At 41.1% G+C, this 26713-nt stretch overlaps 1 protein-coding gene across 6 annotated transcripts in view; it reads right to left on the reverse strand.

The window, feature by feature from the left end:
* Positions 1 to 3059: 3059 nt before the first annotated feature.
* The window catches only part of LOC124051247 (F-BAR domain only protein 2-like), a 38840-nt gene continuing 15186 nt past the window's right edge, over positions 3060 to 26713 (reverse strand). Inside the window, exons 8-30 of one of the 6 annotated variants that reach the window (XR_006841794.1) lie at positions 22593 to 22689; positions 19260 to 19304; positions 19054 to 19123; positions 18903 to 18927; positions 18609 to 18665; positions 17684 to 17741; positions 17283 to 17458; positions 14828 to 14852; positions 14209 to 14253; positions 13392 to 13431; positions 13125 to 13210; positions 9206 to 9321; positions 8990 to 9119; positions 8726 to 8809; positions 8362 to 8421; positions 7687 to 7798; positions 6558 to 6713; positions 5663 to 5795; positions 4326 to 4525; positions 4153 to 4217; positions 3860 to 4024; positions 3697 to 3772; positions 3060 to 3203 (exon numbers count right to left, since the gene is read on the reverse strand). Coding sequence is in view for 5 of the 6 variants with exons in the window: in XM_046374404.1 (XP_046230360.1) it covers positions 3750 to 3772; positions 3860 to 4024; positions 4153 to 4217; positions 4326 to 4525; positions 5663 to 5795; positions 6558 to 6713; positions 7687 to 7798; positions 8362 to 8421; positions 8726 to 8809; positions 8990 to 9119; positions 9206 to 9321; positions 13125 to 13210; positions 13392 to 13431; positions 14209 to 14253; positions 14828 to 14852; positions 17283 to 17458; positions 17684 to 17741; positions 18609 to 18665; positions 18903 to 18927; positions 19054 to 19123; positions 19260 to 19304; positions 22593 to 22689 (1968 nt within the window). In the remaining variant the exon portion in view is untranslated. Of the gene's footprint in view, positions 3773 to 3859; positions 4025 to 4152; positions 4218 to 4325; positions 4526 to 5662; positions 5796 to 6557; positions 6714 to 7686; positions 7799 to 8361; positions 8422 to 8725; positions 8810 to 8989; positions 9120 to 9205; positions 9322 to 13124; positions 13211 to 13391; positions 13432 to 14208; positions 14254 to 14827; positions 14853 to 17282; positions 17459 to 17683; positions 17742 to 18608; positions 18666 to 18902; positions 18928 to 19053; positions 19124 to 19259; positions 19305 to 22592; positions 22690 to 26713 lie in introns of all 6 variants that reach the window. The other 5 variants (XM_046374404.1, XM_046374406.1, XM_046374405.1 and 2 more) reach the window with 5 other exon arrangements.

Here is a 26713-nt window from a genome sequence, read left to right on the forward strand (position 1 = left end):
AGTAGCTTTATGTTTAGCATACACATGCGAGAGTGGTATCAATCTCCTGCTTAGTTATTTTCTAAACTCTTGGCAAGAAAGCAAATAAGGACATATAGTTTTCATAATGTAAAAGTATTCCTTTAAGCTTTTCCAACCCCTTTTTTATTTAATAGCCTGCTACCTGTACAACCCACACAATCCAAATTCACTGATTCTCCCAAGCTGTATAAAACGTCTGGCCACACACAAGAGTCTACAAATGGACCGACAGCTTTTGGATATGACTTCAGCTCACATATCTCACTTTGGCCTTTCAGAGAATAACATCATTCAGAGAGACCTTAAGATCTCTTCCTCTCTGTCTGAGTGAGGCGGACAGGGAAAAGTAAAGTCAACACTGATGGCTCACACATGTGGCTGTGAAAAGGCTGCTCAGACTTTGTATTTCAAACAGCAAGGAGGAGGTCTTCAGCCAGAGGGACATAAGGCATGACCGAGTGTGCAAATATGCACAAGGTGTTGATGTAGTGCTGTGCGTATACGCACAGTCATGCGTACATCCTCCTCAGCGAGGCACCGCACGAGGTTCACGCAGTCCAAACATTACATTAGTAACATGAGTGCTGGTGTCTTCAAAGCTTTGTTTTCATGCTGTATCTGCATGTCGATAGAGGCCTTAATACAAACATTTTGACATGGATTATGGTCATAAAAGACTGACAAGAGATTTACTGTTGCAGCTTCTGAATTGTTAACTTACAACACTTCACAAGTATGTACATTTTGAGGAGATTTAAAGAGCCAATTTAACACAACATGCATTTTCCCCCTTTATCACAGAGTGTTGTGTCTTTCAATTCAGGCTATTTTGAATATTGAAGTTCTCTGGATTAGAGAAACACGATAGGAAAAACACGATAAGTGTTATTGTGTTTTTGATAGAACTGACCCCTCAACACGTCATCATGACTTACTGATTTGGATTTATTGTGTGTAATGTTTGAGGATAATTGATTATCTGTCCATGATCAACAATCTTTAACTATATTACTTGGAACATGCTCCAGCAGTATGCATAATTGCTACCAACACTCTAAAGCCACGCAAACTCCGCTGCTTTGAGCAAACTGCTAACATGATGATGTGTAGCCTAACATTTACCACATGAGGCTAAAAAAAATTACACAAGACACACTTAGTGATTTTAATATATTTGTATATATTCATATATTACACATTTAATACAAGCACAATGAGAAATCATAAAGTAGAGACAAAAAGTGGCTGAGATATTCATAAAAATGTACAATTTATGAGAATCATTTACACAATTTTGCTCTCTTTAAACTCTGTTTAATACAACATGTAGAGAAAGAAAGAATGTGAAAGTGACCGAAAAAGGAAGCCTTGTGATTTATTTTGAAAGTTTTGTAGGGGCAGCAAGAACCAGCTTGCTAATACGGAATACAATTAGAGAATGTGTCTACTTTTTTTTCCTTTTTCTTTGTTTAATGCACTTCGCTGATCTGACCAAAACCACTCATATAACCAAACAGGAGGAAACACTGTACAACTGTTTGGAGCTATAATTTTAGAAATTTATATAAACTCGTTTATGTGTACTACCTTCAAACATTTGGCTGATTAAAGTTCAAAGTGAGATACAAAATTTAAATTCAGCAGACTAAAATGAACATCTCCACCATCATCCGTTTGGAATTAAAGTCTGCTTCTACATTATTATTATTATCAAAGGCTTGAGTCCGTATGAATCATACAAAGCATTAAAAACTGGTTATGACATATAATCACCCTGGTCAGATATGATGAATAAACAGTCAGTTTCCAAGAGAGACATCAGAAGAATCAAGTATGGATATGAGTTTAAATCACCTGCAAACCAGTCAGTTAAAAACTGATGAGCCATGTTTTATAGCACAGCGGACAGTAAAAAATAAGCCTGATGTGAAAAATTATTTCCTAGAATCCTATCTGAGAGGTTCTTTGACCATGTGATGCACAGTGTATGAAACTCCTGCTCTAAAAGGGTTCATCAGTTTTCAACACCATCATCCTCCGGGCAACTAATCGCATCTCCAGGCACACAATTTAAGGACCATCACGTGGCTGAGGTCAATGAAAAACGTCCTACACAACATAAAAATACTCCATCAAGAAGTACAACAGCCTCGGCAGTAGCAGCCTTCATTAGTAAAAGACTAAAAAGAATGAAGCCCCAAGCACCAAACCTGGCAATTTCCCATCCACCAATCCCACTTGTGCTCTTTGTAGTTGCAAGAGGTGGAAGTTTATTCCCAGCATGCACTGGGCGAGAGGCAGGGGGGCAGTTCAGTAATCTATCACAGGGCAGCGGCAGTATTGTGTCACAATATCTAACCAAAGTCAACACCACTGGATTACTTAGTGGCAAGTAGTTGTGCTAAGGCATTTCCATCATTAATTTGGCCTTGTTGTGCTACTCCTCACTTACATCGTCTACTGCACAGCGAGCACACGAGAAAGGTAAAGGTCAACTGATGAAGACTTGATAGAAAAAAGATGAGATAAAAAAGAGAGTGATCACATTCAATCACAGAAGGCAATCACTGCTGGAAGACAGTTGGCTTGTAAAAACATTTTCCCTTCAACATCCAAATAAAGGAGTAAAAAAAAAAAAAAATCACTGGCACATTGTTGGTGCTATTCTCATTAACTGTGCTGTAGCATATAAAAACAGATTAAAGTTAAGATTCAGGCACATTTCTCCACTGACAGGACACAAGAAGTGTAAGTTTTGACTTTTTAAAACATCTAACATTTGACACAAAGTTTTATAGCCAAGATTTCTGAGAGTTTTTTTTAATGAAGAATAAAAATTACGGGCTGAAAAATTTAAAAAAAACCAAAAAAAAACAAAAAACTGATCACAAACCCCATTAGGGGTGACTGTTTGAAAAAAAACTCTGTGCTGTTAACCACAGAAAAAAGTAGCTTAAATCTGGAGACCCAAATTTGGTTAAAACATGGACGCACATATGTTGCCTATCGAAGAGGCGGCACTGAGGTCAGATTTTTTATTTATTTTTTTTATTTTTTTGCATTAGTCTGAAAGCACTTCAGTGTTCTTCTAAAGGTCAAGCTTGTGCCACGAGTGTGTGAGTACTGTTTAAGAAAGATTCTACCTTCACTGCTTCATTGCACATGATCAAAAACGACAAACGCTGAGGAGAAGGAAAAAGGGAAAAGCCAGTAAATAAACACGATTTAAGAGTTGAGTCAGAGCTGATCGAGCAGAATATTCACTGTTAATATTTACAGTTCGCAGGGAGAGAAATTCTCTTCCACGCAAAAAATGATTTTGTTTTATATTCCATAGAGGCTCTTGAAAAATGAATATAAGAGGAAAAAGAGCATCTGAAAGATTGTTAGTGCACTTTTTTTCTTTTTTTATGACTTTAAATACAATATAGATTTATATCTAATCCATACATTGTTTCTGACTATACAAAAGTGAATTGATCAGAAGGCATTATTAAACTTCATATCTACACATATCCTGAAATCTCGTAATCTTTTTCTTTTATTGTTTTTTTTTTAAACAGTGTTCAATACTCAGTGCTGTTTTAGTGTAGTGAGATTCTCGCTTCCCAGGCGAAAGTCTGACTGTGCTCAGATGGACCCCGAGGTTCAGAAAAGCCTTGCAAAGTTGCCAACTTTTTGTGTCAAGCGAGATTTTTCTTTCTTGAGAACCAGAGTGGTGGGTCACCTCAGCAATCTGCCATATAACGTCCTGAAGAAAAGAACCAAAGATGTGCAGTTTGAATCGTCCACGCCTTAAACACACCAGCATCAGGTTTGGATCAAACGTACGACATACCTGTGGCAAATCTCTTCTTGTTGAGAGAAAGCCTGTATCCAGTCCCCTGCAGCTCCATGTCCACTCCTGACAGGGTGCTCCCCTCGTGCATAAACTGCACTGCCAGAGTGGAGGGGTTCGATGGGCCGTTTGACAGCTCAAACTTGGCCCTCAGGGACCCAGCACCTGAGGTCGAACACAAACAAATACACTCACCTGCTGGTAACTGATCCAGCTCTCCTCCTCGTCATACACATTCTCCACAAGTAGGATTAAAGGAAGATGGGAAGGAAGAGGGAAGGAAGATCACTTACCTTCATTTTCAGACTTTTCTGAGATGTCACTCAGCTTCCACAGACATTTATTCTGCTCTGAATTCCTAAAACAAGACAAAGACATCACACTTCAAGCTGCTTCTGTCACAGAAACATCTCCAGCATGTCACACTCGTTATTCTCGGGCTGATATAACAAGCACCACATGTTACCAGATGGAGGTGGGCAGAGACTGCATGCTGGTGACTCCTCCGTCAACAGGCACTAAGATCTGCACGTTGGTGAGCGGACCAGGGGTGGCCATGGAGTCCGGGTTGTATCGATAATCTACCCGCAGGTCTGACGTACTTGGTGTGCACTTCCAGTATACAGTCAAGTTGAGAGGAGTGGAATGGATCCCATCAGACAGCACCTGGACACAGCAGTATAGTGTAATTGCCTGACCTCAGCTGCTTTGAGTTTAAGCAATTAGGGTGAAGTTCCAAATATCCCCATGAGATGAGGTTTGAAGGACATTGCAGTTTGACTCTCAACTTAGAGGCTCTGTATATACATGTTTAGTTGGTCTGCTGAAAGTGCAAATGCAATTTAAAAAGAAAATGAATTTTCCTCAAAAGATTCCTGGAAAGCTTAAAGGCATACACCAAAACATGAAATGATGTTTCTTCCATCAACAAAAAGTTGTCTGTTGATTTCACTTAGCCAATTCATGGACTGTTTGTTTTACACCTCAGTGAGCTTCTATTTCATTATTTTCATAGAACTTTTTTGATGCTCCCCACATGTAAACTAAAACTTTATTTGTCAAGAAAACTCCAGAAAAAGTGGGTCCTGATTATGGGGTGGCAGGACGGTCTTTAGTGGTTTGAGAGGTTGTTTGCAAACTGGAGGGCCGAGGTTTGATGCTCAATGACAGTGTGGCTGAACCAGCTGAGCAACAAAATATTTAACCCTTACAGACTCAAGTGCTGCAGTTAGCTGGCTGATAAATAAAATAAGAAATATACCACTTTGGATGAATCTACATATAAAAATCATCCAGAAATAAATATAATTGGGCAGGTTCCGATATCTTATATTAAACATTTTAAGATTACTACAACTGCAATTTCAAAAAAAGGTTTTGCACAACGGAAAAAAGTTCCTAAGTAAACGGCTCCATACATACAATGTTTATAGGCTCTGAAGTGGGAACAACCTGCCAATCAGAGGATGCCAAACAGACTTCAAGGTATGTATATCAATTAGTGGTTCAAATTATTTAGGAAAGTATTTCTTTTTTATTATTACTGAAGCTGCTTAGAGCTTGAATAGACTTCTGACATACAGCACTATGAAAACACTGGAATATTATTTCTCTAAGCAGCATATTTCATATTACAAAATAATACAATTCCATCCCGCTCATTCCCCAGCGTTCTTTTTTGCATGTTTCTCAGAGTCGTTTGGAGGGTGATGCACTCAGCCAAATATGTTTTTAGAACACATTCTTTTTAACAGCAGTTATTTTATCTGGATTAGGTTCTCTGCTGGACGTTGGCTGACTGACCTGGTATTTTAGGATGTCCACGTTATAGTAGGAAGCTGAAGGATTCTGATCTGAGGCTTTTCTGAGGTAGGACGTCAGCACTTGCATGTTGAACCAGAAGTCCTTTGAATTAGAGTCACTTTGGGAAGGATCACTAGATATAAAACAGACAGACAGACACATGCACACACACACAAGGAGTAATCAGAGGTTCAGTTTTTCATTGCTCTGCTAGGCTTTGTGTGTTAAACTACAAAAGCTTGGAAAAAATTACCCTGTTAGATCCAACCAGCTACTAAATCACAATTCCATTTGATTCAATTAGCCTAGCCATGTGGTTCTCATGGGTAACTGAGAGCAACCACAGCAAGGCACGTAAAAACAGAAGAAGATGTTATTTTACCTTTTAGGAAGGGATATAAACTGGTCATGTCAAATTTGTTTGAAAAAAAACAACAAAAAACCTTACTCTTTTAAAACAGAATCAACAAATTTTGTGGCACATTGAAACTTGCACTGCAGGTGAGGTCAAATATACATTAAACACATGTGAGTGTGACTGAGCTGAAAGATAAAATAACGTATGTTACGTGAAGCAGCTGTTATGTGAAGTTTGCTGCTCTTTGCGATTTCAGGACGTTAAGTATTTCAGAAGAGACATGGACTGTTGAGAACCTGGCTGTTAAAGTCTGGTGGAAAATACTTCCCTGACAGCTTAATGATAGGTTTATGTCAGATTACTAATTGAATTTCCTCTCACTGACGCAGACTACATTTCCTCAGTCCTCACTCATACCATTGAGTCAAAATTCCTCTTTCACTTAACCACAACTCTGACAAGTTATCAGCTCAAGTTCTTCAAATGCAGTCCAAACCTGCCTGTTTGGACTGTAGCTGTTTTGTGAAGACACCCCACCTGAACAGAAGCTGCTGATTGGGTAGGATCTGCTCCAGCCTGCTGGTGTTCTTCAGTTTGAAGGTGAGGACGGACGGGGAGGGGTTGCTGGTGAACACCTTGATGATGCCCATGGGGAACGACAAGGTCATCTCTCCTGTGATTTTCACAATGCACCTGTGGAAAGCAGCCATGTGAATATGACGCACATCTGAGCATTTGTTGGTCATTTTTTCTAACTGACTCACAATTGTTTCTCAACAGTATGTGAAATATCCGAGGACTGTGAAAGCTGCCTGTCACAATTTTCCAAAGCTTTCAAATCACTTGTTTTGTCAGACCAACAGTCCAAAACCCAAAGGTATTTGGTTTTACTTAATAAGCAATGAGAGATTATTGAGACACATAAAAAATCCTTACATTTAACAACAAGAACCAGAGAATATTTGGTATTTTTGTGTGACAAACAATTAGTTTGGATTATCAGAATTACTGTTGATTTTCTCATCATCAAACTATGGGTAGTAGTTAGCTCACTAAGCCGTGTTCTCTGCAAGATCTGCAAGGCCTTTTTTAGATACTGAAGACACTGGCTGTAGGTTCCAGGTAAGACATCTTCACTTTCTCTAAATATACATCTGTATGCTTCTACATCCTAATATAGATCTAGTTTCTGTACAAATTCTGGGGCGAAAAGAGTCTTCCTTCAGCTGCGGTCGGCCTATACTGTGGGGGTAACGGCCCGCAGTGGGTCTCAACCTGCATTACTTATGAAATGTTCCATTTGCTAATCCCTGCAAAAATAAGCCTTTTGCACAGCAGCAATTTAGCAGCAGTTAACCAATAAAATGCTGTATGTTTTCTCTGCCCCAGACTATAATCTGCTCCGTGTAGGTTATCCACTCTGAAAGAATGGTGTCAGACTAATGCAAAACATTCCACACAGGCAGAGCGAAACGGAGATACACTCTGCCAAATGCAGGATCTAAGGTCTGCTGAGTGTAGTGCACGTCGGGCTAGGGACCAGTACTACACCGTGTACTGCATAACTCATACATGTTGCAGTTAAAGTTCAAATATGGACAAATATGCATATGCGTGCAGGTCCATGCCAGCGCCGTCGAGCAGCAAGAGGTCATGTGAGACTCACTTAGCGGGATCAGCTCCTTTGAAGTAAGCATTAACCGACTCCGTGAAGGCCACAGCAATGGGCAAGGCATCTTGGGATGCCAGGGTCACAGGGCTGGGACCGCGAGACGTCCCTGAGAGTGAGAAAAGCACAGAGATTGAGGTCTGTTGACTCAGCTACAGATCAGACTTCTTTAACTGCTGGGTCCGATGCTCACATCAGAATCAGAAAGGTTTGATCATGCAAAGATGCACTATATAATTTTGTATTATTGCATTTTGTGAAGTCAGTCATTCATACACTGCAAATCAACACATTCTGTCATTTTTCAGATAAACAGGAATAAGGTATGTTTAGAGTAAACTGGGCTATAGCTGGTTTAGTTCAAACTAGGAACCATTAAGCAGGCAACATGACCAGAGACAGCATGTTAAAACTTAAGGCAACAAAACATAAACCTGTGAAATCATTCATTACTTCATTATTTTAACAACCAAACCTTCACAATGTTAGAAGGTGATGCTGTTGACTGTAAGATGAGTATGAGAAAGGGCGAACATGATGCAGATGACAGAAGACAAAGAAATGCAATCACGGCAAAGCAAGAGAACCAGTTGTCCATCCAGCCCATTCAGCAGACTGCTGTTAGTTTTAGTTATATAGAGAAGAGTTTTCTTGTTTGAACTTCAACCATACCTGCTGGTGTTTCACAACGCTTCTCAAAGGTAGGCAGCTTCGCTATGAAAACATCATCCTCTTTACACCAAATTAAAAGGTGCAAAGAAGAAAAGAGGAGATAAACAAACCCAGAGAGCACAAGTGAGGAGAGGAGATGGTGAAAACGGTTACAAGCCAGTTACTAAATGTGTGATGGTGGTAGGTGAACCCCAAGCCAACAACACTATGACTGTACAAAGATGAAGAAAACGCTAACATAATGATGACATTCTTAGCATCAGTGAAATGTATGCAGTGTTGATGAGAATACAAATGATTGGCTGTAAGCACCACACAAAAGAGTGTCTCTTAGGAAAACAAGAGTTTGGAAAGGCACACTCACTTTGGCTTAGTAGAAAGAAAGGAGAGAGGGAGAGAAGCTCTGGCTCTGGGGAGGAGAGGGAGGGAGCAAAGGTGTGCTCGGCTCCTGTGAGGAAAGGAGTCAAGGAAGGAAGGAAGGAAGGAAGGAGAGAGCGGTGAGAGAAAAACAGCGTGTTGTGTTGCAGAGATAAAGGGCATGTGGCAGGTGGGTAAAGAGCTGAAGAAAGGGAATAAACAGTCATGAAGAGGAGATTCTTTATACACGGAGGAGGCTGAGGAAGCTTACCAACAGTTGGGGTGTTGCCGGCGCTGAGCGAGGCATTCGAGGACAAAGAGGAGGAGCTCTCTGCCCGGGCGAGTGGTGCAGTAGGAGGAGGGCTGGCGTTAGATGGCTTGGGTGGGCTGAACGGTCGTACCTGAGCGAATAGGATGATATCACAGTGTAGGAATGTAATTAAATGGAAATCAGAGTTTGGTTGATCATAATGGGATAATTACTCACAATCTCATTGATTCCTGTGAGTTTTCCAGTGGGGAGTTTGGGCCTGGAGGAGGGTCGTGGTGGAGGCACCAAGGCTCCAGCTGCCAAAGGGGTTGTTGGTCGATTTGGTACTGGCACTACGCAGAGAAATAAGTTTTATTAGTTTAATGGCAGCTAAATAGCTTGGAAATCAACAACAAACAAAGATGTGGACGCATGCTGCAACTGTGCTTCATTCAAGTAGATGCAAAACATCATGCACCAAGCCTTGTAGTATAGAGACCATAATATCAAAACATGTTTGCAAACAGGAAAATCATAAAACACAAAGCTAATTTCACAAAAAGAAACACAAAGACAAACATGTCGCAAACCAGGCAGTAAGTTAGATAAGCATTTGTAAAACAAAACAATGGAAAACAAATACAAAAAAATATGCAACTGTTTCAACTGCTTCAAATATGAAACAAATGCACAACATCCAGCTAAAACAAAACAAAATCTAAAACTAAAACTTCAAACCTCAGGCATAAGACACATCTGCAGCATCATTAATAATGTTACCATTAAATATTTTGCTTGATGGAGCTGCTGCCATCGCCCTATCTGTAATCCCAGAGAAGACATCAGAGAAGCAGGCGTTGCCATCCTCTCTGCTGCCCGCCGCTTTGCAGTAGGCATCAGCAGAGTCATCAGAGAGGAAACGACTTGACCTGCCGGAGCCGGACTGAGGCCTTTGGGGCTCCTTCGCGGACGACCCTGAGCCCTGACGGCGAGGTGCGGAGAAATTATCATTGAAAGAGATCCACTGGCTCTGGGACCAGGACACAGAGGAGAAGGCGTCAACGCTCTTTGGAGGGCTAGCTGCTGGCGGGCTTTTGATGAGGTCGACCGGCTCAGTTGGCAGGGTGATGGGGGCGCTCTGGGCCCTCGCTGGTAGGGGCTTGGGTGCTTGGAAAAGGTTTTCTGGTGATTCCCAAGGAGAGGATGTGGACGAGGAGAAAGAGGAGACATCTTTGGATTGCTGGCTCTCTGCCAGGGGAGGAGAGCGTTCCCGTTGTGGCACCATCTCAGCTGAAGGGGGTGATGTAGCCGACAGAGACGATAAACACGACAAAGTATTGAAGGTAAACCGATCAAAAACAACCCTTCAACAGTTAGCAACGACTTATCACTGTCACTATGAACATTTAGACTTTTTTGGTACATACTGTATGTGTAATAAAGAGTAAAATCAACGTTAGAATAGCAGACACACTTTACATGCTTTATTGCTACTATATATACAAATATATCTGATGCCAAAGAGAGAAGCTGGCGAATGCAATCATACAGCAGCACTGTATGTTCCTGTTGTTCCTGTAAAACTTGAAATATGGTTTCTGAACTGCTGAGCTATCAGTTTGAAACCAGGTGGGTCAAACTTCCCTTTAGCGATGATGTTTCTTAGATCACTGGGTGCCAATTTGTACATGTATGAACATATACTATATGCATAATATACAGTGTTTGTTTTAATTTGTCATTGGTGTTCCTTATTGTTTGTGCTGACATGATTTCCCCATCTGATCCCCTTGGACAAATCAAATAATTCTTCGGTCTGAACTCTGATTGATGATTTCTTCCGTTTGGATTTCTCACTGTTGTCTCATTAAAGACATACATTGAATTGCTGATTATCTTTTATGGCTGACAAAATCTGCTCACTGGTATTCAGCCCATTCTGAAACACCTCTGACATACTGTTTGTGACTGTGGTGGAGTTAGAGTAGTGATTAAGTCTGCTCCAGGTGTTTAGCCCCTTTAATTGTTTCACACACAGTATGAGGGTTAATATGGAAGCAGCAGTAGTTTTGTTTTATCTAAGCTTTGAAATATTATCATTGGTGAAACTCTGGCAGAGTTAAACCTATGTACAAGTTATTAAATCTTAAATTAGTCACTGTTACTTCATTTTCTGCAATTACCACACATTTTCTTGCTGTAGCATGAAAAGGGACTCACGAAGTACTGTATGTGTGTGTACAATACACATACAGTACACAATAGGCTTAAAACACAATGGAAACTCTGTGTTAACAATATCCTTACAGAAATACCATGCATATTTGAAACTACAATGTGTCCTGACCCTGGTTTTAGAGGTTTACATAAAGAGAAACCATAAAACAAACATAAATACCATAAAGAAAACAGCAGTTGATGAATGCTTTAAGTTTTTCAAACAAGTCTTCCTTTCATAAATGGAGTACACACATTTTACCTGATGTGTCTGGCAGAAAGATGTCTGAGTCATTCATCAGAAAAGATGGAGATGGAGGGATTGAAAGGAAGATAGAGGCAAGGTCTAACAAGAGAAGTTCAAATAAATAAATCAAATCCATTAAACATCAAGTAAACACAGACAGTGGCACTGGAATAAAACAAAAATCAAAGTAAAAGAAACAATATGCAAAACAGACGAAAATGTACAAAAAAAGAGAAAAGAACCCAAAATAAATACAATATATGATATAAAATAAATGAAATAAATCAGCATGTTTTTACAATCTCTATCTCATTCAGTGAGAGTTTAATCTTTCAAATACCTCGCAGACTAGACTTGTTTAATGTGTCATGTGTGCATTTGGAGCTGCTAATACTGCTCCACTGTACACAGTGAGAATTAACAGGCTGCAAGCAGGGCCTTAATTCCCATCACCGTATCTTAATCAGGGCACTCTGCGATGCTCGTTTGACTTTTAAGCCGAGACCTTTGACAGTAACAAGACACTGTTTGACAACATACGTGCCAATGGTCCTTATAGCCAACCCTCTGACCTCAACTAGGTGCCAATTAACTGTGGATTACGCTTAACCTAGGCAATGGGTCAGCGCCAGTGTCACTCTGTTTAAACACTGATGTCATGCACGTAAAGCCATGAGAATCACACTATCAATGCTGCGTGCTTTCAGAAACACCCAAATGTCTCTTAGAGAACTGAGGAGACTTCAAGCAGATTTATGTGAAGCAAAAAGTAATCAACTCACATACATAATGTAGAATTAACACTTCAGACAGACACTAGACAGTGCATTAAAAAACAAGAAAATGACTGAAAAGGCAAACCGGGATAGATACAGCCTGCTATTTTAATCCCCCAAAGTCAAATATTCTGCTGAACTTAGGGGTCAGCTCCTCCATCTGGGACTGCCCTGAGAGGAAAGATTTCCAACTGAGTAGCTCAGAAAAAAGAAAGAGAGGGAAGGGGAGAGACTACATAGAGCATGGAGAGATGGTGAGAGCAAACTGACTGGATCACTGGCTCAAAAACCAAGTAAAAGTAAAATAAAACCCAGAATTCTGGTAGCGTGGTCACAATCTTTGGATTTTTATGAACCCTAACTCAATTTTTGAAAGTGTCTATGAACAGCATTTTTCCTGCAATTGCCAATTTATGTCTATTCTGTAATTACCTTTTCTATACAGCAATTTTTAACTTTACTTTAACCTAACCGTTGGCTCTCTTTACATTGCTCTCTTAATGCAAACCCAACATTTCCCGCTGCTGCTGCTTCACATTAAAAGTGTTCCACTAGCAAAACAATGAAGCATCGCTCAGCATAAAACGTATCTACAAAACTAGACAGCTGTAATTTGGGTTTTTTGTTTTGCTTTTTCTTTTGCGGATCATTTTGAAATTTTTACAAGAAAGTGAAGGCACAGGAAGGAGCAGCAGCGTTGTTTGACTAGCTGGACTGTAACCAGAAACACCAGTCCTTCTTCTTCATATGTCCGACAGAGTACCTGCTCAGTAGTGTTTGCTGCTGTTTAAAACCACATTTGCTGTTACCACCAGTAAACATGCATGTCGCCAAATCAACCAGGACTTGAAGAGAAATAGATAAACAGAAATAGATGTACACAAGAAACTAGACAAAATCGGGCTTTAGGGGTTACCTGTCGATGAGGGCACAGAGTAAGAGGAGCCTGTTGTGACAGTTGGGCTGAAGGGATCCAGAGACAGAAGGTCACTGTTGGCCAGTCTGCCACAAGACACAGTGAGGGAGAGTCAAGTTAAACTTTATTACATACCATCGAAATAATGTCTCAGTTTCCTTCAAAGCAAAAATAAGTACCAGCGCATACAAAACAAACAATTACAAAAGTACAGACACTGTAAAAGTGGGTGAATGCAGTGGCAGTCATGAGCACTTTCATACATACTCGTAGGGTGTTGGCACTTTGGTTTTTGCCAGCTCGTCACCTGCAGTGACAGAAAAACAAACAGAAAATTAGAAACCACAGACCAGCTCGGAGTGATGACAGCAGATAGATTTTCAGAGCAACTACAGAATAAAATAAAAACCCAACACAAGAGGTTTCCAACAGCTCGTATTCAAAGAGATTTGCCAAAAACCACGTTTAAACTTCATCACACCTTAAACCAGAAACATAAACTGAGGTTTTGACCCAGCAAGTGAGAACCACCCTCCGCCATGAAAAGTCATAGAAATATATTTGCAGAAAGATTCAGGTTAGATACAAAAATGTTCTTATTTCTTCCTTAAGCAGAGAAAACTTAAGTATCTTATCCAAATCTTCAAAACAGATAAGTTCAAATGTGCTTTCATTGTGATAGTAACACTTTACAACAGGGGGACGCAGTGAATTTGAAAAATGAAAAGAAAAAAAAAAGAAATAAAATCAGACGTTGCTTTGTTATTCTGTGCCCCTTTTCAAAGTGTTACAATACGTTGCAAGGATCCATATAAGCAACCTGAGGCGGCACCAGCAGTAAGAGGATACAACTGCGGAGACCCGAATACAAAACTAAATTCTTCAAAATGAACTGAAAGTTTGCAGTGAGAGAACACAGAGTCAGTGGTGTTAGCTTGTGTCAGCTGGCTGTGTGAAAGGCTCCAATGAGGGGACAGAGATGAGGGCTGTGGATGTATTGAGAGGAGGAGGAGGAGGAGGAGGAAGAGGGGGAAGGGGGGGCAGCAGGGTTGTAGGCTAACTACTGCAGTGAAAATGTACTCACCAGCACTCTTAGCCTTAGAGCTTAATGTAGGTACTCCTGTGATCCCTAAGCATACGTAGAGTATACATCTATCAGTGCAATAACTCGTGTAAATTGAGCTCAACTCCATCAACGTTTCAACTGCAGAATGTGAGTATTATCACCATTCAATTAAGTGCAAATCAGGAGAAACTTTGAAGAAGAAGAAAAACCTCAACTTTAACACTCAGTGCTTTTTCAAATCCGTGGAGCACGATACACGATCTCCTGGTAAAACTATTCTTAAAGCATTTCTCAAACACACAAAACTTCTCTTCTGCAAACTGTGCCAGTTTGCTGAATGGAAAAGATAATGTCTGACATGTCAAAATATAAACAGCTAATTAAGCAATTAATCTTACTTGTACCACAGGAGGAAAATATCCCTCAAGCTCACTTTTACAGAAACGAACAGTTATTTACTCTTTCTCGTGATGTGTTGGTTTTGGCTAGCTATGTGGATTTTCCTTTTATAGACACCCCCTTTAAAAACAGTTTGTGCCAAGAAAAATGTAGTTGAGAAGTTGTACAGTCGACCCCCCTGTTCACAGTCCTCCAGCTACACACAGACACAGAGAGGTCAGACAGAGAAAATACTCACTGGACTGGTTCCTCCGCATTTGTCCCTGAAAACAAAAATGGACAATAATTAATCAAAGAGGCATCAATCAGACTCAGACCCACCACAAATTCACTTAAAAAAAAAAAAAATAAAATAATAATAATCAAAAAAAATCACAAACTATGCAAATTTGCCAAGCAGAAATGTGCAAACAGGCCAAATAAGACAAAACTGATTTGCTTTTTAAAAAATAAAACAAAGGCTCATCTTGCTTTTCTCGGCTTCGACTTCCAAATTCCTTTCTGCATGCCAAATAGTTTAAAACCTTAAGCCTTTGATAGCCTTAATCTTACAATATTTAAGATTTCAAACATATAAACCACAATGAAAATAGGTGGGATGAAAACTATATTATTAATTATTCCCAGTGGCCAAGGGAATTTTCCACTTCTGACTTAAAGACAGTAAATCACAGGACTACTCTCCACTCACACATACCAGACGTTAAACCTTGGGTGAAAAATTCAGCAGCGCAACAACCGTGCAAGGAAGCCGGTACACCGTTCAGTCAGGGACAACAGAGAGCGTGCCCCCGACACTTCACCAACTTCCTTTACCGAGTCCCTTTTTTCCCAGCATATAAATCTGCCGTGTCATGCTGCGTAACACAAGATATGCAAGATACACTCTCAAGGGTCACCAGCCCAATGGAAACTCAGAGCATCAATTTCAATAAAGAATTTATTTGCACGAGGAGAGATCGTTGGGAGGGTTGTCAAGGGAGGGAGGGAGGAGAAAAAGAAACAAAATGGGTTTAAGGAACATAGCAAAAGCATTTAACCACCGTAGAGCTGTGAGGCCAAGGTTTAGTCCCACAGGCGCTAAGCGGCAAATGGGTTCAATTACGGCTCTTGCTGGCCACACACACACGACTTCCATTGCTATTTCAATAAAGGGAACACCGCAGAGGGGGAACCGAACAGGAGGAGAAATGAAAAAGACAGAAAAATGAGCACCAGGGCGGGTGGGGTGGGGTGGGGGGGGTCTCTCAATAATTCACACCAGATGATGCAACGTTCGTCGTCACCTTGGATGTATGTTTTAACTTTAATCCAGAACTTTCCTGTAAATTTAAAAGAGCAAAATGGTGCGACAGAGAGGAAGGCAAATACAATATAGGGACTATTCTGGTATTGAAATGCAAATCAGAGTGAACACACACAAACAGCGGTCTGGGTTTTTTTCTTTTTGTACTTTTAGGATGAGAAAGTAATTGTGGGTTTGAGTCTCAACAACAACCAAAACCAAACCAAAATGAACAACGTCAGAGGTTTAAAGGAGAATATCTTTCCTCCTGGATGTTGTTACATTAAGTAGAAAAAAACATCCCCTATAAACTCATCTTTACCATTAAGTGTAAACAGTTGGAAAAAAGAAAACGTGAAAAGCTAATCCCACAAAATATTCATAAATAACCACAACAGCGTCCTGTCTAGAACAAGTGGGCTCCAATAAAGCCGAAAGAGTAAAAGCAAACAAAGAAATTAGGAAAAAAACAAGAGAATGAGGTATAACACAAACAGTGAGGAGAAACGGCGGTGAGAGCAGAGGAAGGGAGAGGCTGAAGGAGGGAGGGAGGGAAGGAGCCAAAGCCGAGGAGACGATGCCGTGACATTCGCTTAACGTGCAGCCTGGAGAGTGCAGTGGGTGAAACCCGCCAGACCCCCTTCGCGACACTGAGCGTGCCCTCTCAGCCGCTACACAGCAACATTAGCAACAACAGCAGCTTAGAGCACACACGGTGCATGTTTGCACACAAGCAGTAGTGGTTTGAAATTTTAATGGCAGCGGCTATTTTCATAGAGCAGCGAGGAGTGATTCAGAGATTGAGTGATGGTGTGGGACGAGGAGCTGAATGAAGGGCTCCATGACTGAGGTCACGGATCAGACTGGGTTCTCTGTGTGTGCGTGTAGCCTGGCCACGGCCGCAAAGCTTTCCCTTAAGTGCCTACAAGGAGGGCAGTGTGCGTGCGTGTGTGTGTGTGTGTGACTGCAGCTAAAGCCAACAACATCAATACTTAACTCAGAAGTTATTGTTTCTGAGTTCTTGATATTTTTCTTCAAGAGGAAAAAAAAAAAGTTGTTTGACATGAAGCTGAATTTGAAGTAAAAATAAAACATGAAATGTGCGCAAACAGGCACCTTACTGAATCAGAAGTCAATCTGTCATGTGAAATAAATCAGACACAATATATTCCTTTCCAATATAAATAAAATGAGGTTTAAGAAAGAGTGACTAATGATGAATCTACAAGAGGGATAATACGGTTAAATAGTGTTTCTGTGTGCCCTGACAGAGGTTAGACATTCTCCTGTTGCCCTCTAGTGTTGCAGATGCAGATCAGACTTTTGCAGCAGCAGAGCAGCACAGCAACAGGTTTGTGTATGGGATTTTTAGCATTTGTTGCGTTTTGAAGGTGTTATGAAGCCGTACTGAGGTCGAGGGAGACAGGATGATGTTTCCAATGGAGGCTTTGAGCTCGTCGATGGTGGCTCGGTTCTGGTGCGTGCCGTTGTTTGGCTGAACGGGCTTGATTTCTACGTGGAACTTCCTGGGTTCATCTTCGTCCTCCGAGTCACTGGACGAATAGAAAGAATTCTCTTTGGCATGTGAGCCCCCAAAAAAAACAACAAAAAAAAGTTAAGGAGACAACAACGAAAACGGGCGCAGAACAGAAAAAGAGAGGGAAAAAGAAATCGTCTGCGATCCACTTTTATTTAGCCCTGACCTCAGACTGCAGACGGGCGTGAACTGACAAACAAATAGTAATAAATCTTTGATGTTTTATAAGCTGGAGAGCCTGAGAACAGCATCAAGGCCAATGACAAGGATATCATTTTCATTCACTTCTGGTCTGATACAGAAGCCCTCTGCATCGACTCGGGGAACGTTCTGCGAAACACAGAAAGACAAGAGATGAAGTTTAAAATCTAAATTAGTTGAACTATTCAATGGACACACAGTTAATAACTCTGTGTGTCTTAGGGTTTTCACAGTACCATAACCTTATCAGTAATATCGAACGTCAACAGTGTTTTTGTTTTTTTGTTTGAACAAAAACTTCATTATAATTCACAAAATAATATGTCCTGTTTCTTCAGTAACACTAATAAAGCAATAAAGCCAATTCAATATGACATACGTAAAAAATGCTTAGAAAACTTTTATTTTGTTTTGAAGCTACACTTAAAGTGACATTTGAATCACATTTTAGGGAAGAAAGTAATTCAAACTGCTTTCAGTTAGTCAATATGTACAATTCAACATAAGAATGAATTAACAATTAATTCTTCATAATGAATTATTTAACTTAATCTGTTTAATCTGTTCCTCCTTATACTGCATTTTTAGCAAAGTAAAAACTTTAAATTTAGAGGAGGATTTTTTTTTTTATTCCATCCTGTCTTTTTAATTAATTAACCAGTGCATTAAGTGTGGATTATGTTAATCAGTAGATAGAAAATGGCTGAAATAATCACTCTGTCCTCTGTGTGTATATTATCTGCCATTACACTATGTATGGAAATGAGTACAACTTTAAACCCACTGAGAATCATTTAATCCCAGCAGGCACTGGTGAATGTAACAGGAAATTTCCTCCTAATATTTGGCTGAAAGACATCTGAACACACACGTGTATATTCTATTTTAGAGGATATGTGACATTAGAAAAAAAACACTTTTTGATTTACATGTTTACATGTTAAGTGTGTGTGTATGTATCTGTGTGTGTGTGTGTGTGCGTATTAGCGTGCTCACAGCATTCTGGATGTCTATGGCTCCGTAGTATCCAGGGGGAGCACCGTTGGCAGTGTTCTACAAGCACAAACAGAGAGAGAGAGATGAATGAATGAATGAATGAATGAGCAAATCTGCAAAACAAACAAGAGGGAGCAGAGGAAGACAGAGTGAGAACATCACATGCTCAGGAAGACACACAGAAGAATAAAACTAAAAGAGGATCTTTACACCTCCTGATTCTTGGACATGCAAAGCTGAAAATTTGAAAAAAAAATTTGAAATTTCAAAAAAAACAACGAAAATTATACTCACAGCAGCTTCAACTTCTGTAGACTCCCTGCAAGACAAAATCGTCACATTGTGATAAGATACTTTGATTTTTTTTGTACCTTTACAGCCAGAAAAACAAAAGGAGGTTGCATAGATTGTGTTGGTGGATTGAAGATGTCGAGTCTTCACTCACGTGGAGTCCGTGTCCTTGTCTTTCCTACGGCCTGGGATGCCAAATGCTTTTCTCTTTCTAGGTTTGGCACCTTAAATCAAAATGAAAGCATTTTTCAAATGCATAGTTTCAACTTTTTTCAGCATTCAGTGCTTTACTTCAATGACATTCCACATGTATTTGCTAAAATCTTTCTTGTACATCCTAAACTTTTTAATAAGATTTACCTTCAGTAGCAATAGCTGCATTGCACTCCTCAAACTCAATGGGTCCTAATGAGAAAAAAAAAATTCATTTAGGTTCATTTGGCACACAAAGGGTCAATGACCCACTGCTGTGACTGCTGTGAATGTACATCACGCAATAATCACACACACACACATACACACACCACAAACACACTTTGGCGAATACACAACATGCAGTCTGGTGTGCCATACAGAGTGTGTGTACAAACAGGGCTGGGCTGGTCCCAGAGGGCAGACAGGGTCAATAGTGGAGTCAACTGTGTGTCTGGTGGCCCTAACGGAGATGTGACACTCCCTCGCGGGAACACAAAGCACAGCACAGAGTCTTCCCCATGTAAAAAAAAAAACCTCCCACAATCATAAACCAGTTTTAAAATCGACGCAGGAGCCTTGGCAATCACTGCAAACAGCAGGTACGAAGATTTAACGGAACTGAAACTTAAACCTGCCCACATGGGACACGCAACAACACACTAACCCTATTACAATAAGACAAACAAGTCCAAGATTACATGCAGCCAAGTGTTTAAAGCCACATGGACAAATCTGCTCTCACGCTCAAAAGATGCCCTTCTCTCCTTCTCACTGGCATGCAAACGAATGCCAGAAAACAACAACAACAGACCATATGTAAAGCAAACAAACATAATCAAACACACAAAGCCACTAAGATAATCATGGCGACCTCGATTAATAGACCACACTAACAAATTGTCATATCTCTTCCGGCCAACGACCATAACATGACTTGGAGTGAAATCAGCCGTGGAATTTATTTGAACAAAAAAACAAACAAACAAAAAAAACCCATTGCTTTTGGTTACTGGGATGCGTCATTCAAACGATGAGAAAGCAACAAAAAACAACAAAGTTTACACTTAATTTAATACTCATCAATTATACATTTACCTCCGAGGCTCTGCACTTGGATTGTCACGCTTTAAAGTGCGCCTCCAGAAACACTTATGGTGTCTTTTCAAAAAACACACACGTGTTCGCGCAAACACACATACTAAAAGCTGTCTGAAAACCAGAGGCAAGACATGCAATGAGTGTACGTGTCAATCAGAGAAATGTGTGAGGTTGGGCTGTGGGTGTCTGTGTGATATTATTATCTGTTAGTCCATGTAATCCATATGTTTAAGTTTAAACACCCGCTACGCTGCATTTTATTCCTACACTCCAACAGCGATTATGTGACTCAAACTGGCTATTTAATGGAAAGCAAGACATCAGTGCTCACATGCTATTTTAAGTATTTTAAACATTTTTTTCTTAATAATTCATGACCTGGAGGAAAAGCAGTCTGTGTCTGATATCAGAGCAGATAGACAGATATAGTACACATAACTAGAAAGCTTAATAGCCTGCAAGACAAGCAGGAGGGAGAGAGAGATGGGGCAGGACCCTCTGGCAAGATTTGCGATACACTAACATGCCTTGACCTGAAAACAACAAAGCTAATGATATTTTAACTCAAAATGTATACAGTAGCAGCAGTCCAACGCGGTCTCCCCAGAGGACGCCAGTCGCGAGCAGAATTGATGCATTGTTCGGCGTGTGCATTGCCGAGTGAAGCGCAGGGAAGCGGTGAGTCACGAGAGGCATGCATCACGCCAAGTGAAGTGGATAAAGTACACCAATGACCGATCTACTCTACTGTGCAATATCAGGCCTCTTCACCGCCAGCGGATGCACAGTGACAGCACGAACGACTGTGAGTGCCAGTTTCATGCCAATCAAAACAAAATTGGCATGCTCATTCATGAAGGTTCTCTCATGGGAGGAAGTGGGAGAGACAGTAATGTCAGTCATCACCACCCCACCCCTTAAGGTAGCTGTACTGACATGAAACAGGTGAGAATATCTAAAATTGCAAGGTGTATCTTTTCCTGGAGAGGAAGATGATGATCATTATTTCATTTGACCTGATCTTTCATTAAATGCACCAGTTGTACATACTGGCAAAGAAAAGAAATAAAGAAGTACACAGAAAGAGGGAAATTACTGGAAAATTGCGTTCTTTATTCAGTCTCTGGGATGTTTAACAAATGTTGTGGATCTACGTCAGGCTCAGGCAGAGCAGGAACTCCAGCATCCTGCTGTTGCATCTGACAATATTTATGCACACCAACTGGAAAAAAACAGTCCAAACACCAGACATGTGAATATTACCTAAATCTGGACAGACATTAGGAACTGTTTAAACATCTCCCAAACAGACAGACGACTTTGTTTATACAAGGGAAGATGTTTCTTTTCTCTCTACTCTCTGTGAGGGAAGCATGCAGTCACGCATGAGCGGAGAGTGGTTTTTTAAATTGCATATGCTTCACATGGCACTGGGAGTGGGAGAGGGGCAGAGGGGGGGTTTGCGTGTCTGGCCCACCGCCAGTTGACAGCTCAGCTGGATATCGTTGAACACCCCGAACCCCCCTGCCTCGCAGCGTGTCACTTTGGGATTGTTTCCGCAATAGAAAGTTTATTCAACCTCTCTCTCTCTCTAAAGGCACTGGACCGGCCATCCGTTCAGCTATTTAATCAGGGGACAGACAGGTTATTTTTCTGACAGGGCCGGGGCTGCTGTGCGATCCCTAATGAACAGCTTGATACAAGAGGAATTTTCTGACCGTTTTTTTAGCCTCAATTAATTCTGCTGTCCAAACAAATGAAGGCCACCACTCCTTGGATGCAGCGTCTGGACACAGGGGTCAGCATTTGTGTATCCACAAACACAGCAGAGGTGAACCCTTTGTGCCTCTGACCTGACGTAATGTAGTACATGTACATGGACGAATGAAATGATTGCATATTTACAACAACTTTTCCACTGACTGATTGATTAATCAGTCAGCAAAAGTAAAATAGCCGACAAGCATCACAGCCACGACTACTGCTCAATATAAGATGAAGGACCTGGCGTGTGTGTTTGTGTGTGTGTACAATAGAGGGAGGTGAGGGGGTAGAGCCAAAGGAGTCTGAGGAGTATTCCCTTGATTATTGTGGCATGGCAAAGTTTACACAAGAGTCATTGTTGAGCTCTGACCCCCTGAAAAGGTTGGTTCTGCCTACTTAGTCTGTGAGCACAGCAAAAGCCCCCCGTGTGTCACATGCTTACTGGAATGCCAAGCCTGCCTACCTTTACTGCAGATTACTATGATTGACTCTGATGGCCCTCTCCAACTTCTAATTGCCCCTCTCCATATGCCCCTACCCACCCCACAAGGCAGGAACAGGCAGAAGGCCCGCTAATTTATTCACACACTGAAAATCATTGACGATTATAAAACACACAAGACTCTGGTGGCTCACCTGGTCTCTCCTTGCCCGTTCCTTTGCTCTCAGCCAGTTTCTGTATTAAGCTCTCCACTGAGGTGTTCTCGATGTTCCTCACAAATTCTTTGTGCACCTACAAAAACAAAAATAAAAAAAACAAAAAACAAAACATATTTACCAATGGTTCATTTTAACTTGGGATTTAAGAGACTTATTTGAAAGAGCATATAGGGAAAGACGTTCAATTGCAGCACAATGTCATCTAAAATCCAAATGTGATGCCAGATTTTTGATCCATTTAGTGCTGAGGTAAATAATTTACACAGTTAATTGTTCATAGATTTGTCCAGAATTTAAAGAAAAAGTTTATCCTGCGGAAAATGCAATGACTGACAGCACTTGGCAGAGGTGATTAACCACGAGAGATTGACTACATATTGTAGCACAAGCAGTGCAGCCACATTCAAACTCACCAGCAAAGATAGAACAACACATAGTACATGTGTGAAATATTTTCATTTAATTTACCTCAAAAAGTGGCTTCATTCATTGCTTGTAAAATAAAAAAGTTATGACACTGCTCTAAAATGTTTCAGTTACTACATGCCCATACTATATCGTGTCAAAAAAATGCATTATATAATGTGTTTATGCACAACGTAAAGCTGCACTGAGTAAATTCCTTTGGGCTGGAGGACAATCACTGCATATACTTTACCGTATAAACAAACAGATTTGCTTTGTTTGCTGGATATTTTCACACTGTAACCGATGCAACTACATATTTAAAATGTCCATCTTTAGTTGGGGTAAGAGCAGATAGACAAGTCAGTGTTCAGTGAGCCAAAATTAAACTTATTGTTCAGTGATTGCTGTTGACTTTCCGATTTTGTCAGTTGTGTCATGAGAATAGGGAAAAAAGTGCTGCACACTCTGGCTCCATATGCATCCCTCTCGTTTTTAATTCACATGACATTTAAGTCCCCAGGCCTTCTTCAAAATCAACAGTTATGTCATGCCATACAAGCATGTCAAAGAATGAAGAAAAACAAACCATTAGTGTCACGTGTTCGGTGCGATTCGCTTCATGATACACTGGACAGGAGACGAATGCAGTGTGTTGACCTAACTCACGCTGCTTTGCCTTCAGTTGGTATTTATAACATTTTTTTTGTGATTGGCGTGTGGAGACATACTGTACTTTGCTGTCATTCTCTTATGTCAAGCTGAATCATTGTTGTTGGCACTGTGGCCTGCTGAAGCCCTTTGGGCAGTATCAGAGGAAGGATAGTGTTTGTTTGCTTGTTTGTTTTGGATGTGCGTGTGCGTTTGTGTGTTTACTGAGGGGGAAGTGAAAGCGATGTATAGGCATGGGGATGAAGAACAACGGCTCGCTGCCATCTCACCAAAACCATTTAGATGTGCGTGATACTGTAAGCACAGAGTGGCTCCACTATCAAACAAACACACACGCATATACACACATATGTGTCTGCCCCCCGGGCCCCCGTGGCGAGGTGGAGTGCATTAGCCTTCTGTGCCCTGGCAGGAGAGGATGTTGGGGGTGGGTGAGGGTGATGTGGGTGAAGGGGAAGGGGGGGGGGGGCTGCCGCGGTGAGGAAGTATGCTCAGTGCAGCACACGCGATCTGTCAGGTGCTGCTGCCACGACAGAGGTCATCAGCGTGCGCTCGCCTCTCACATAAACACACAAGCGTGCACACGCACACAAAACTCATCCCACGGAGACTTTCAACCACATGCTCAAAACATGCATCTGCCTTAAAGGGATCCACTCTCTCTCTGTGTGTGTCTCTCTCTCTCTCACACACACACACACACACACACACACACAAATGCTCGCTTACAAAAACAAACACAGCACGCAAACTGACAGACACACCTGCACTGCTATAGGTTTAAAGCTCTCTGCACTGGGAACAGCAGTCTGTGCTTCTTTCTACTTGTGTTTGAACTTACTCTACCTATATAAGGTATTTTCCTTTCTTTGCACTGCTCACTTTTTGTCTGTCATCCTTTGGATCTTATCCTTCATGCCCACTGAGCTGTTATTGGCTGAGCCTTGTCTGCAAAGCTGACACGATTACTTCTTGATTTTAGTGGCACCTTAGGTTACAGGTACGCTTCGCTTTAGTTTCATGCATTGCACTTCCCTGCCATCACTTGTCTCTGGTAGTTTAACATCCTTGGACTGACAGTAGCTCCAGCACTGAACTCTTTTGGGAAAACTACATATAAGGCAAGTAAAAATGTTGTTGTTGCACCCCTCCTGCAACCTCCCAAAAAATTCCCTTGTACAACAGTCCCTCCTCTGCTGACCTGGCGGGCGTGTAAACGGCCATGTCTCCTCTGATAAACCTTCACACATGGAGTTCTCAGGAGGTTCTAACACACACACACCCACACACACAGATTCATGCTATCCCACCACATGTGCAGACCTCTTCCACAGGCACTTTAGAAGTTAGAGAACATGCACAGTGCGCAGGACACTGTCTCTCACCAACTTCCCATAAATGACTGCTGCCAGTTCCATTCATTAAAGACCAGGGAAACTGGAGGCACAGCAGCTACTGACCGTCTATGTTTGTGGGCAATAGTTTTGCTGTCTTTCTCTCTCATGTGCAGGCAATAACAGTCTGCTGAAATAGTATTTTTTTTTCTTTAAAAATCTTACATATTTGAACTTACATGAAATATTGTACATATATGACACTGGCAGACTCACACACCCACAAACCTTTTTCATTTTCAAACTTCTCCAGTCTTGACTAACATTGCCGTGGGTGACATCACTTGAGGCAGTTTATCAGATCTCCCTCTGGGGACACAACTTAGCCGTTCTTAGACGTTGATGTGAAAATATGTTGAGTTCCCCTTTAAGTAACAACAAGGCTACTTGTTTGTTTTTCCACCACTGAAACTACAGAAGGTTTTGTTTATTTTCCTTTTTCACTAGTGTGGCAAAACTATTGCTGTAATTTAGTACAGCCGGCACATTCGTAAACTTACTATTTATTTAACTGGACAAGGTTTGCATGGGATTTCACTTATTGCTCATTTCTTTAACCTGTATGGCCAGCTTTACAGTACACAGAATATGTCAGCGTATTTCAGAAGTTGTTATTCTTGCTCAAAGAAAACAGAGGATAAAATGAAATCAAACACAAATGTTGAGAGCACAGCATCAGGGCTGTATGTTTTCAGTGTGTGTTGCACAGTGTGAGTATGTGCATGTCTAACTAAAAAAGCACTCACAACATTTTATGTTTTAAATGCAAGTGCATGCAAATGTATGATTGTGCCTGCGTTTTTGCTGAGGTGCCTGTGGGCTCAATGACTGAGCACAGAGTCGGCGCCCAGACTCCTACGCCCTCCTCCCTCCCTCACACTCACGCTATAATAATATTCCCAAGGTATCTCACAACCTGGTTTGACAAGTATTTTACCACCAGATCATAACTTCTGCTTCTGTTTTTCTAGTTTGAAAGGACTGACCACTTGGTCTTCGGGCAGTGTTGTCATTTGGCTCAGCAACAGGCAGCAGCACTGCCCATCTCCCGCTCAGAAGCAGGAACTGTAGGGCTGAATAACCTGCGGTAGCCTGTCGCTCCGCATTCTTTCCAACTTGCCGCACGAGCTGCAGGCTGGACTGGGATACTGATGGTGGAGCTCTGTCGCCCCCCATGGACAATAAGAGAACTGCGGCGGCAGCAGCATCAGCACTGAGCAGCTTCAGATTAATGAGAGCAAAGCAGCAGAGTGTAATCAGCCTTGAGTTATTCTGTGTGGCACTGGTAAGTATGATTGCTGAATAAATAAATATCTGGTTAATGCTAAATACAGATTAATATGTCTGTGAATGATGTTTGAAAGCCCTCACAGTTGGATTTGATCGAACTTGATGCCATTTTCTCAAACCTAAACACGCTGTTACAGAAACAAACAAGGCTGTGCAGCACTTCTAACTATCAGACACAGTATTTGGCAAGCGTTTGGACTTCTGGAGGTGTTTTAGATAGACTGAGAGGGAGTTTTGATCAGTTTTTAATTGCTTGGCAGAAAAGACTGAATGGACCATTTCCTGGTTCTCAGTTAAACGATTAGCGAGATCAAAGACAACACTAATTGATATGAC

Source organism: Scatophagus argus, chromosome 20 (assembly GCF_020382885.2).
Source record: "Scatophagus argus isolate fScaArg1 chromosome 20, fScaArg1.pri, whole genome shotgun sequence".
Classification (NCBI taxonomy): Eukaryota; Metazoa; Chordata; class Actinopteri; family Scatophagidae; genus Scatophagus; species Scatophagus argus.